At 43.3% G+C, this 13,791-nt stretch overlaps 1 protein-coding gene across 5 annotated transcripts in view; it reads right to left on the reverse strand.

The window, feature by feature from the left end:
• BAZ1A (bromodomain adjacent to zinc finger domain 1A) overlaps nucleotides 1-12,137 on the reverse strand; it is a 77,788-nt gene extending 65,651 nt beyond the window's left edge. Inside the window, exons 1-3 of one of the 5 annotated variants that reach the window (XM_075613881.1) lie at nucleotides 12,005-12,137; nucleotides 11,414-11,543; nucleotides 1,125-1,403 (exon numbers count right to left, since the gene is read on the reverse strand). In XM_075613881.1, coding sequence (XP_075469996.1) covers nucleotides 1,125-1,403; nucleotides 11,414-11,526 — 392 coding nt within the window. In that variant the 5' untranslated portion in view covers nucleotides 11,527-11,543; nucleotides 12,005-12,137. Of the gene's footprint in view, nucleotides 1-1,124; nucleotides 1,404-11,413; nucleotides 11,871-11,892 lie in introns of those variants that run through there. The other 4 variants (XM_075613883.1, XM_075613879.1, XM_075613882.1 and 1 more) reach the window with 4 other exon arrangements.
• Nucleotides 12,138-13,791: the final 1,654 nt, after the last annotated feature.

Here is a 13,791-nt window from a genome sequence, read left to right on the forward strand (position 1 = left end):
GTGATCACTTGTGTTGGTCAGTGTTGCAAAAAAGACACCCTGATGCCTGGAATAGAAGAGCTGTAGACTTCTAAAATGGAAATGGTGTAGGCAGTCTTCTTTAGAAAATAGCAAAAAAAAGGCGTTCGGTTCACTGGACATAAGGGCCTCTAGCGTGCCAGCCTTCGTGACGTTCAGGAAACACTGAGAAATCACACTAAAGCCGAAAAGTTCTGCTCAGACTTTCTCAATGATGGTTAATGGTTAATTGGAAATTAATACATTGCTTGTATAAATAAACAAATGGCAGATCAATCTATATTTATTGCTTGAATTGTTATCCTCTACAAACACTTACATAGTGTTCATAAATGGTAATGGTGATGCATCTAGTTTATAGTATGTCTGCTGCAGACTTTTTTTTAATGAATCTAGATATATTTTTCTCCCTACTACAGATTAGCTCCTGTAACCACCATAGTGTGCACCATTACTTCACAAATACATTTCTACTGAGCCCAACAGGGCTACCAGTGAGAGATAGACAGATATAGATATAGCACTGTTTAGCCCAGTTCAAATAAAATGTAAACAATGAAAATAAACATTACATTTATAACATACACACAAAGAAAATCTAACCATATTTAAAATATAAATTTGAAACTATGAGGTATTATACAGATCTATATCTATACAGATAGATACGCACAAATGTATACGCATGGTTCTTTAAAATCAGCATATGGCCCCGCTCACTGTGCCTGCTACGCGACGTGCGCGTGCTTATATGCGTGCGCACGTTCGGCACTCTTTGATGTTCGTGTATTACAGTTTTCAGTCTACAATCGACTCCTGGCGGCGAAGTACAGCGTTGACGCTGATACACTTGAGGGACACAACTCAAGTTGTAATTTCGTGCGGCAGCAGCATCACGTGTATTTTGCCAGCCAATGAGTGAAATATAACAAAAGAAACACCCTACCCATGTCTGGGTCCCGCCTACAAGTAGCGTCATTCAGTCTGCTGGGGATGAGCACACATCGCTCAGCAGACCGAAGCGCGCAAACGTGGGCGTGCGCGCCAGGTCGTGAAGTAGGCAGAATGAGCTCGGCCTAAGATTCCATAGCGAAGAGGTTGTTTACCTTGCACCGTTGTTTCTTACTACGTCTACTGTTTCACCAACAAAGAATCTGTCCTTCACATAAGCAAAGATGTCCTCGCACAACTCATGTATACGCTGGCGGCTGACAAGCGTGGAGAGGTACAACACAGGGACGATCAAGGGCTCAGGGAAGCTCTGCAGGCTCCGTCTAACCGTCTTCTCTGACTCAAGTGCTTCTTGATAGGTAAGCCCAGATTTTCCCGTGAAGGAGCAGCTCCACACCAGGCTGTTGCATAGAATAGTGCGCTCAAAAAACTCACTGCATGGAACAGAAAGGAAAATAGCATTTGTCCCACAGAACATGGATCCTTCATGCATATTAAAGCAGTGGTCCTTCCAAAATACATTTAAAACAATGTTAATATTTTGATAAATTATTACACTTAAACTAAAAAAAATAAAATAAAAAGTAAAACATGATTATGAACTCCGAAAGATAAAAAAATTATTAAAATGTCAAAGTTAATTGGCTTCTGAAAATTCTACTGCCATTGTAATCTGTACCTGGGAATGTTCTTTGGAAAAAATTATGATGCTACCCTTATATAAAAATCACCAAAGGAGAATATACTGCTCTCTAATATAACAAATAATCAACAGTGTTGGATATATAGTATATATATTAAACTAAGTACCAATTTGGTACTGGGTGCAGTCTGAGTGCTGAACTGAAATCTATTTTCAAGGTTTAGAGGGAAGGCTGGTGTTAGCAGCCAGTCTCTAAAAAATAAGCACTCTAATGATGCACACCAAGGTTTATTTAAAACTTAACATTTATTATGTCTGCTATTAATACTGTACTTTAGAGCACGTGAACAAATAAAAAAAAATTAGTTTTATTTCATTTTCCTTAAAACATTTGTGAGGAGATAAGTGAAGAAATGTAGTGTGTCTCATATCAAAAAATTTTTTTACACATAACACCAAACTTAATGATGTCTGATATCATAAACTTGTCCAGAACTGGGTCTATGGCGCTGTTTTACTAGTAACCCACCAGCAAATGAATGAGATGTAATACCCACTATACCACTATGATGAGACCAAGATCTGATTATCTAAATATAAACGCTGTGACTAACACAGCACAGCTCTAACATCACTGTATAATTTTACTTCTTCTCTGGTCACAACAAGTCAGTATTGATAAAATAAACAAGGAGCTGGCTATCTAAATATAAACGCTGTGACTGACACAGCACAGCTCTAACATCACTGTATACTTTTACTTCTAATCTAGTGCCAAAGATACAGCATAATTGGTATGTGGGAGTAATTCAATTATTGGTGGGTAGTAGCAATGCTAAAGAATAAGGCTTATTGGCATGTAGATAGATAAGTGGTATTATCATTAGGCCTCGTTCAGGGTGCCAGAGACAGGAGTTGGAGGGAGGGCGTTCGGGAGGACGGCAGTTTGCTGGGCGATGTGTGTTCATCCCCAGCAGACTGTTTCAGGAGTTGAGGAGGGGCGGGGCTACAGACGGCAGGTTAGGAATCCAAGTTGCAGTCATAAAATCATTCTCAAGAATGATTTCATTGGCTGCCGAGGTCCCAGTGACGCTGCTGCAGCTTCAAAAACCGATTTTTTCGTTTATTGAAACCGTAGCCAGTGTCAACTCCTTGCTTCAGAGACAGGGCAGCTGCTACCCTGACAACCAGTATTCAATTTGAATACTTTGTGTCCCACGGCAGCTCGCACGGCAGCACGCCATCCCTCCGAAGCCTTGATTTCAAGACTGCAAATTGGATCCCTAACCTCAGGTCTGTAGCCTCGCCCCCTCCCCGCCTCCTGAAAAAGTCTGCTGGGGAGGATGAACACACATCGCCCAGCAGACTGAACGCCCTCCCTCCCGAACGCCCTCCCTCCAACTCCTGCCTCTGGCACCCTGAATGAGGCCTCATGCACAGTAACCTACAATGGCTATAATAGCTGGCACAATTGATACAAGAAAGCAATGCACTGCTACAAATCAAATGTAAATCTTGCACACAGCGGCGCTAGTAAAACGCCGATACAACCTTGCTGGAACACACGGCATACTGCTTACAGATCCTCCTCCTGAATTGACGCGATTACGTCATACGCCCAACCGGTTTCTCTCCCACCTGGAGCTTAGTCAGGGGCGAGTGATTGGCAGGAGTTACATTGCCATATTTATAATGGTATGGTTGTTATGGGAACCCTGTTCCAATCGGAACATGCCTATCATTTAAAGGTATCCCATTAAAACCTGGTGGCAATGTATATACTGCCCATCTGTGATCTATCATATCAGTAGCAGACCCATATTAAAATAGATATTTAACATAAAATATTTTTTGTTGGGCAAAAAGTTTGTGGACAAGATGAGACCCCAAGTGATCTCATTATAAGGAACAGCCATGTTCAGAGGGTTACTTGGCAGTAGAGGGAAACAAACAGGGAGGGGGAGGAGAGAGAAAGCATAGGACCAATTGAATATTAAAATGAAGTTAGAGAACTTGGTATAGTACTATAGTATAATGATAAATCAGTACTGTGTTGTTTTTTTGATAATATATCATTAAAAGGGATAGTCAATTTTTACACGGTGAGTAGACATAATGGGATATTCAGGCTGTTGAATAAATTGGATTGGCAAGGTTAGTATATTTATTTGCTTAGACCACTTAAATGTGGCCCGATCTTAAGGATGAATGGATGTTAAAGAGAGGTTGTATAATTCTCATCAAATGAATGGGGTGAATGTGAACCCTCGTTAAGTCCTGATGGACTTCGAGTATTGAGTCTATATATCCATTTTGATTCCTTTTTAAGCAACCTATTGTCCATTTCACCACCTCTCATTGTATTCTTTAGATTTTCAATTCCTACAAATTTGAGGCAGGTGGCATCTCCTTGGTGAAATGTATTGACATGGCGTGCCACCGGAGGGTCCAATTTATTTTTGACTGAGTTCACATGTTCTAATACACGTCTCCTGAGTTCCCTTATTGTTTTACCCACATATCTTACACCGCATTCGCAAATCAGATACATAACATTTGAAGTTTTACAATTGATATATTGTCTTATATCATATTGTCGTGTTTTTGCAGTATTCGTGAATGTCTTAGAAGATTTAATATATTGACAAGCTTTGCCGTTTTTACATTGGTATGTCCCTTTTAATGAAGATGAAAGCCAAGTAGTTGTTGGTTTGCGTTGAAAGTGACTATGAATTAGTTCGTCCCTTAGATTTTTTGAGCGGCTGCTCGTGATGCCGGGAGTCTCTTTTAAGACCTGAGTTAAGTCCTCATCGGATTTCAATATATGCCAATGTTTGGCGAAGATGGATTTGATGCGTTGCCATCTGGAATTATATGTGCCTATGCATCGAATTTCTGTGCTTGAAGGTTTATTATTAGGTAGCAACAGTGTATCCCTGTCACTTGACAGAGCTCTATTGTAGGCTCGTTTTAGACTCGCCAAATAATAGCCTCGATTGAGGAATTGTTGTTTGAGGTCATTAGCTTGTTTATGAAACTCCCTCGCTGTAGAACAGTTACGCTTGATACGCAGATATTGCCCAGAGGTAATACCCTTCAGCAGTGTCAGTAGATGTTGGCTATTTGCTTCCAATAAACTTAGTTGCAGTTTTTTTTCTAAACACAGTGGTCTGAATTACATTAGTCTCATCTTTGGAGATCCTTAGGTCCAGGAATGTAATCTCCTTCTTACTATATTCAGTTGTCAGTTTGAGATTGAGTGTTCATATTTAGTATTTTTACAAATTCAATGAATAGCACTTCTGGTCCATTCCATATTAGTATGATATCGTCAATGAAACGAACCAATAAATCTATATGGTCAGTGTATCTTTTTAGTCCTTCAACGAACATATACTGAGACTCCCACCCGCCCAGGTACAGATTGGCATATGTAGGGGCACATGATGTCCCCATAGCAGTACCCTGGGTCTGGTTGTAGTATGTGCCGTCGAAGAGGAAGTAATTATGACTCATGACAAAATGTAGTAATTCCATAATTAATTCATTATGTGGTCACAACTACGATTTCTTGTAGACACGAAGAAATTGCAAGCAGTTAATCCATTAGTATGAATAATACTGGAGTACAGCGATTCCACGTCTAGTGTAGCTAGAACGGTGTTCTCATCAGTACAAATTCCATTAAATCTCAATAATGTATCCTTAGTGTCTTTAATGTACGACGGTAAGGCGACCACAAAGGGTCGTAGAATTCTGTCCAGATAAATACTGCTCTTTTCAGTTAGACTGTTGTTCCCCGACACTATAGTTCTGCCTGGTGGTCTTTTTTGGTTTTTATGTATTTTTGGCGGCGTATACTGTAGAAAGTAGCTGTTGTCAGGGATTTGACTGACATAAATTCAAATTCCTTTTTGTCAATTAGTTTATCAAGCGCTGTTTTCAGCATTGAGTTAAGGTCACTCCTAAATTTGATCGTAGGGTCATGATCTAAGATACAATAAGTATTTTTGTCTTTTAAAATTAGTTTAGTTTCATTAACATAATCATCAGTTTTCATTATTACAATATTGCCCCCTTTGTCGGATGGTTTTATCGTTATATCATTCCGTGACGTTAGATCCTTCAGAGCAACATTTTCCTCTTTGGTGATAAGGTGGAGCTGCAATGTTAATTTCTACCTAAATTCTTATTCTTTCCCTGATTTTCACTGTCACATCCTCACTGGGATTGCGCCCTTTTTATCTGTTCTACAGGCATAAATAAAACCCTTCTAAAACATTAATAAAAAATAAAAAAAAACACATTGCTGGTATGTAGCAAGTCACTGCATAAAATATAGATTTCTCGTTGGCTGCGACACCTTTTAGGACACCAACATCAGAGTTCTTCATGTAAGAAATTATAGTGTACAAAACTTTTAAAACCTCACGTTTCTTCTTCAAATGTACACTATACTTTCATATATAAAGAATCTTAATATTGGCCCCTGAAGGATATCGCAACCTACAACAAATGTACATTTCTACAGGACCAATGCAGACATTAGAACTTGGAACTACAGAAAAAGCCATGCAAAATGTTAATACACATGAAAAAAATTCCTTACGCACACAAACATCAAGAAGTACTCTCAAGTGGATTCATTAAAAACAAACAACAATTGAATGGCTTTGTTGGACTAACTACATTTTAAGCTGCATGTTGTTTTGGGGGCATGTGTAAGATCTAGCCCAGCATTCGTACTTTTGAGTAAGTGCTTCCTGCACTAAAGCATGCACCTAGTGGGGGATTTGGGTTATATTAAAGAATCACAGTCACCATAAAAATATTTTATATAAAAAATTTGAGATTTTCTTTAAAGCGGAAATGTATGAGGTGTGATCTAGTGTTGAACCAAGGTGCATCAATTTTTCTGTGTGGACAGGTTACATTTTGATATGGCATTTAAACATTACAACAGCTACCTGCCAAATTGTGAAAAATCAGCTGGCCTGCAAACGCATAAAAAAACCACATCCATTCGTTCTTGCTTACATTACATACTTCTACTAACAGACCACTTTGATTGTATTAATTAGTTACTTAAAAAATTACCTAAACTAGGGAGGCCCTGGAACTAGCCTGTGTTCTTACCACCTAAAAATCCCTTTGGTAATATGGTACTACAGTAATTTAAATTGTCCGCCAGCAATGTCCTTGCTAGTGAGCGAATAAATAAGAGGAATTTCACTATAAAATCACATTCAGTGACCAGTATCTACTTTTTACTATAGGAACGTCAAGGCTGATTGACTTTAATTGGGAAGTGCCTGGTAGTAAGATTTCGCTGCTAATACTTCAATGGATTCAGCTGGGGTTTTTTTAATTTATTTTTTAAAGGACAATAATAAATATAAATAAATATAATTCTAGAGGGTGGGAGGAGTAGCCAGGCTTCTAATAGCTACTTGAATAGTGGAAGTCACTGTGCCTGGCTAAGGCTGCAAACCTGTTGCGGCCGGCGGCGCGCGCGGCCGCAGGCCACCAGACCCTTACCCGAATGGTCCTTGCCCCCGCTGCGTCCTTCCGGCAGGGCTGACTACATACTGTGACGCGTCAGCCTGCTGGAGCTACAACCTCCTTGTGCTTTTCAACGCTGACGGGAGAGGGGGGGCGGGAGTGGGAGGAGGGAGGGTGTGGTAGGGGGCGGCTGAGGTGCGAGGGGGGGCGGGAGTGGGAGGAGGGGGGGGGCAGGAGGGGCGAGTACGCGAGTCAGCCAATGGGGTTGTTCGTTGGGAGTTTTCAAACTGAAAACTACACCGGCGGCAAAGTGCAGCTTTGACGCTGCTACAACACAAAATGATTTTTCGGGCTACAGTAGCGCCACGTGAGCTGGTTCAGCGAACAAGCTCCGTGAGACGTTCGCCATGCCCCCCCGCCACGTCCTCAAACGCCGCAACCCAACTCCTGCAGCCAAGGCACAGATCGCTGGGCTGCATGAGCGCGCGGCGGAGGCGTGCACGGACGCTCGCGGCTATAGCATCCACCCTGAACTCTGCCTACGAGCTGCTCTCACTCTTTGTGAATGAGAACTGAAAGCTGATTGGCTGAAAAACTTTGCAAGGTGCCAAAAATTCCGGCCCATTACTGATTGGATAATGCCCGGAATTTTAACCAAATCAGAGCAGGGATTTCAATTTAACAGCTTTAGCCTATACTCTTATATATAAATCAGGTTTGTATCCTGTTCATAATTTATAGACTGCAGACAATGTGCTCAGAGAATATCTCATAGCTCAAACTGACCTAGTGAGCATTTGCTGCTGCGTCATTTTTACAGGTTGAACTAAACTTCTAAAAGACTCAACTGCACTGTCTTTGGTTTAGAGTAGCCATAAGACTTTTCTATAATGTGAATTAGGCTACGCTTATAGTGCCGGCGACACGACGGTCAGGCTATGGTCGCTGGAAAAATCAAAGAGTGATGACTTCCAGTAATCGCGACCAAACTGTCACGTCACACTTGCTATAAGTGCACGCGACGGCGGCAATGCAGTTGTTTTGCCGCAACGTTGCGTCACTGTCGCCAGCAATATAAACGCAGCCTTAGAGAGCCAAAGAGCCTGAGGAAGCCGTCCAATCGGCGAAACGCGTTGCTCTAATTCGTGGAAGTCTTTTGGACCACTGGGGCTTCCGTAGCTGAGGGGAGCAGTCCACAGTCACAGCCGCGCCAGGAACCGTCATCGATTCCAACTCCGGACGCGGAGGAGAGAGCAGCTGGGGACCGGTGCAAACCGCAGCCACGAGAACACACCAGCTTTATGTAAATTAGCATGTGAGTGCATTTATTGTGGATTTTATTGATGTGCATTAAACGTTGAAGTTTTAAAACGAGCACTGCTGATCCCAGTACATTATTTTGCCTCACCCACGCCCCTCTCTGTAACGGGGAGGGGAAGAAGCCCAGAACGGGGGAACTAGAATTGAGACCTGCATTGAACCCCCTGCCCGCGAGCAGGAACGCATACAACACCCCTGGGAGTATCTCTGACGGGGAACATAGGTGTATGCCTTAAAGACAACTGCCCTGCGACTTTACTCACACTGGGCCGTGTGAGTATTTATATATTTATATTGTGTATTACCACGACCCCTCCTGCACTTAACTGCGGAAGGGTAAACCATCTATCACAAAGATACCATCTTGGGACAAGGTTTACACAGGGCCGTGTAAGCATACATCATTGATTATATTTATTTTACTCTACACCGTCCCTTTCATTTCCTGTACTGGGTTTACTCTGTTGAATCGTCTGTATTTGTCCTATCTGTACATCTACTTATCCCTCGCTCCCCCTACTTTGTTTTGTCTATACGTTTCCATAAGGGCTTTGGATCATCCCTTTATTAGGGGTAGAAGCAGAAGGGTTTGCAAGAACGACTCCGCACCATTAGCAAATAACCACAATAGTTGGTTTCAACGCTCTTCTGAGATTCTGTCACTTAAGGTAAGCGCCTGGTTCTTCTATATTGTTAGAGAGCCAAAGACCATTTAAAAAAAAAAAAATTTTTTACCAAAAAACGTTTTTTGACTTACAACGTTATTGTTCCTGTTCTAAACAAACAGATGTACAGGGAATCCCTGAGGTCAAGGACAAAACATTTGCTTTTTAATGTCCGAGCAACCAAGTAAATTCAACTCAATAGTTTCATCTCGTAGACCAGTGTTTCCCAACTCCAGTCCTCAGGGACCACAACAGGTCAGGTCTTAAGGATATCCCTGCTCCAGCACAGGTGCCTCTGTCAAAATGACTGAGCCACTGATTGCTCCAGCACTGGTGGGTCAGGGATATCCTTAAGACCTGACCTGTTGGGGTTCCCTGAGGACTGGAGTTGGGAAATAGTGTCGTAGACTGTACCGATGCAACACAAAAAGCAACTCCTACAGAATATAGTGTTGAATAGTGTGTACTGCACACATACCAGGAACATATTTTTATTGTATATTTTCTCCTTGGTGTTTACATGTATGCATTATTCCTTCTTATCACTATGTACAACGTATACCTTAAAGCTGCAGTTCAGTCTTTTTTGCATTTATTTTTTTACTTCAATAGTTTCATGTGGGCAATCTCTAATTAGCTAAAGAACAGTGTAGCTGCAGGTCAATTCGTTTTCCATGTATTGATAAGTCGAAATTTGGTGACATATTAAAAGCTGGCATTTGTTTATAATCTGCTTGACTGGCAGTGGAAGCTCATGAATATTCATGAGCAATCCTGCACAGACAAGTGCTAGAGGGAGGGCAGGGCTGACAAAGGGGTGTGCCAGGGCTTGTGACAGGACATGAAGGGGCAGTGCCTTAGCAAATGGCTGTTAAAATAGAATACAAGAAAATTGGTCTTTCAAAGTTGTTTTTTTAAAAACAGAAAATGCTAAAAGTATTTTTTCTTACTACAGAACTGATTTATTTAAAAAAACACACATGCAGGATATTGACTGAACTGCAGCTTTAAAGTATAATTTTATTAATGCACAATTGTATGCAATAAACTGTACTGTATCTGCGACTTTCGGTTATACACAATACTAGAACTTTTACATTTTACTGATATTAAAAAAACAAACTATTTTAAGTTGCCTCATTATGTTATTGAAAATGCAATTTTTCGACATCTATGTTATATACCCCAAGAAAATAAATACAAATATATTAATATTTAATCAATAATGTTTAAGCAGTGGGCTCCAAAATAATAATAAAATATTTTTTATTATTATTACTAGTTGTAATATACTAAGAAGGAATTTTTATTTTAGTAATGTGTGTGTGTGTACACAGCAGAATAACCGTGTACTTGCAGGGCAAGTAATGTCCAATTACTGTACATTTTACCACTTTATACTCGTGTGTAAAGTTACTAAACAAAAAGCATGTATTGCAAATCTATGACAGCAAAGGTGTAAAAGAACCCCAACTGGCATGGTGATCATTCAATATCACATAAAAGCAGTTGATAAACAAGAGAAAATGTCACTTAGTACAAAATACCAGGGTGGTGCAATATGGAAACATCAAAAACCCAGCAGAAACCCCACAAAACAGTTGCCCCTTTGACGGTATTAAAAGAGAAACGTAAGGAAAAAGTAAACCGCATGCCTCAGATTCATAACAAAACAATAGCGCGAACAGCCACATGTCGTGCTGCATGTGTGTGGGCTTTGGGGAGAATCCCACTGAGACCATCCTGGTGTGTGAGGGTTGAAACTGTAATAAACAGATAAGTACTGTATGTCCAAACATCACAGCAAGATGTTCTGTAGTCTCAGGTATTTTACCTTTGCCATAGATTAATATTATGGGGTGTATTAAACGTAGGCCTAACTACCAACAAGTGTTGTAGTTTGCACAGGAAAACCATCCAAAATATTAACAGCTTGGAGGTACAAATCTTCACAAAGAAAAAAATAACCATGTTTTTAATTATACACCGCACCTCAACCTACTGACTTTCTTATCGGTGACATTTGGGGTTAAGCGCACATAGAAATGTATGGATGGGGGCTTCACGATGTTTGCAAGCCCTTCTGGCAAGGGAGGGGTTAAGGTGGGGATCCTTTTGAAGGCTTTGACCCCGACTTTGAGTAGGCTTATCACAACGTGAGGGAGCACACTTAAACCTACGGGGCAACCCGAAGCGGTCTGTTCTAGGCAGCAGCCCCCCCCACTAGTCTAGAATTCACCGGCTGTAAGAGCAGACGTAAAACAAAAATAAGACTATGAGCCATTGAGGCGTTGGGGCGCCCCGGGTTTCTTACTCGTAGTCCCTGAAGATCTCGTTGGTGACCCGGCAGTGGAAGACCCGCTCGCTCGGCTGGAGGTCCGGGGGCGGCCGGTGCCGAATGAATGGCTTCCTGTGCAGTAACGGCATGTCCTCACCGCGTCAGGCTGGGGAGACACAGGCCACACCGGGTCAGGGGGTAAACAGAGAGGAAATCGGCCGGGATAAAAAGGGCATACCGACTAAACGTTTACAGAGGAAGGGGCAGATGTTAGCCGAGGGATTAATGGGAGGGCAGATCTGCCGGTAACTGGGATAAATAGATGGGTATGTGGTTAGGCCGGTATCCTCCTGTGGCGGCGCCAGTTGGGGCAAGTAGGCCGGTAATTCCCTGTATCAACAACCCGACGTTAAAGAGGTCAACCCCACATATGGCAGACACCTACTATATCTAGGGGGGGGAGGGAGGGGGGCAGTTAGCCTGCCCGGGGTATTAAACCGGCCCTGTCTCCATACACAGAGCCGCGGTGCTGGGTCCGTCCGGCAGGGAACTTCCGGCTGTTAGATGAGGAGGAGTCACGCGGGCTGAGAGTCTGACCTGGGACACTGGCTGGCGGGTTGTTGGTACCTTGGCTCGGTTCAGAGCTGGCGGGAGAGGGAAGTGAGCGCCGCCGGATCTTCCCCTATTGTGTGCTGAGCTCACCATGCGCTGGGTTACAGTGTGTGACAGCATAAGCACTTCCCTCCCCTGCACTCACACTGCCGAGTCCTACTCCCATTGGTCTAAGTGTGACCACGGACCCTCCAATATAGAGTTTATGAAAGTAGGTACCAGGAGTGAGCTGTCTACTTTATTCGTGGGTCACGAGCCCCTTGCCCGCTGTTAGAAAACGAAAACACCATTGAAAGGGAAATATAAAACATTAGGGGTGTTATTATACCTTTCATAACTTGATGCAAACGTTTGTTTCTTTGCATTCGTTTGTGATGACATTAATGATGTTTACTTCTATAGCGGACCTCTTGGGCATATATGTTAACCCTTGGAGTGCTGAAGGTGCCATGGCATTTGGCACATAACAGCAAAGAATATATTAAGGCTATAAAAGTGAATAAAAACGGCTCTGATACTACCCTAATAGAGGGCCCCTAAATGCACCCAAATTGTGCACTACGACGGATTCCAATGTCTGCTGCTCAACCCTAAGGCTGCGTCCATAGCATGGGAAGCCGTGCGGACGCTCCGTGCTGAGCCCCTGCATCCTCAATGAGGATGCCTTTAGAGGGGGCTCACGCGAGCGTCCGCAGGCGTGCTGAGGAGTTGGATTTTTCAGCCAACAGCCAAGCTGTTTTTCAGAGCGCTGTCGGCTGAAAACATCCAATCAGCGCGAAGCAGTGTCAACGTCACGGCGCCGTGACGTTGACGTCGGTGCGTCGCGGGCGATTGGCCTAGCGATGTCACTGCCCCGCCTCCCGATCGCGCCCGCTGGCTCGCCTGCATGTGCATGAAATCGCACAGATTTCAGCAGGCGAGCGTCAGCGCGCCTCAGCACTACTACCCCCTCTATGGACGTGGCCTAAGCCTGGGGCCATGGTGCCGCAGACCGTGCGGAGGCATCCGCATGCTGAGCGATCAGATTACCTTAAAACGGTGATTGCGTCCATACAGCGGGAGGTGGCGCGCGTTGAACAAGAAATCAGTTGAAACTGATTTCTTAGCGCGACAGGCCGGTCACGTTAGCGCCCAGCTCCGTGACGCCCCTAGGCACGCCCCCCACGGGGCGTCTCCACTTGCCACAAATGCACCCGCTTCACGCAGGTGACGTCACGGCCGCGCACGGGCGAAGGCACCATGGCCCCAACCTAAGGATCTTTCCAGGATCCCCAGTAAGATGCAAAAGAGAGGAGATAACACATTTTCTGTGTCCCTTTGCAGCTTTCAAGTAAACTGTCTCCCTAGAGCTGCATGTTTTTCTCCTGTTCCAGCAGCTAACTGCCTGTGTGAAATGCAACATTATTGCTACACATGCCCTTTACACAGCCCTAGTTGGTTGCCCTGGCAACCTTTCAATCTTCATAGCCAGGAGGTTGGTTCAGGGCTCGTTCAGGGTGCCTGCTTTGGGATATGGATATGCCGACAGCCCCAGCGTTCTGTCGTTCAGTGGGCGTGTCTTTGACGTCACATGCTAATCCTCCCGGTCACAGACAGAGAGCAGGGATCAGTGTTGCAGTCTTGAAATCATTCTGAAGAATGATTTCATTGGCTGCCTGGGTCCCTGTGACGCTGCTGCAGTTCCAAAAAACGAAATTTTCGTTTACTGAAACTGTCGTCAGCGTCAACTCCTGGCTTCGGAGGCAGGGCAGTTGCTACCCTGAAAACAAGTATTCAAATTGAATACTTTGTTTCTCACTGCA

The sequence above is a fragment of the Ascaphus truei genome, chromosome 9, assembly GCF_040206685.1.
Source record: "Ascaphus truei isolate aAscTru1 chromosome 9, aAscTru1.hap1, whole genome shotgun sequence".
Taxonomy (NCBI): domain Eukaryota; kingdom Metazoa; phylum Chordata; class Amphibia; order Anura; family Ascaphidae; genus Ascaphus; species Ascaphus truei.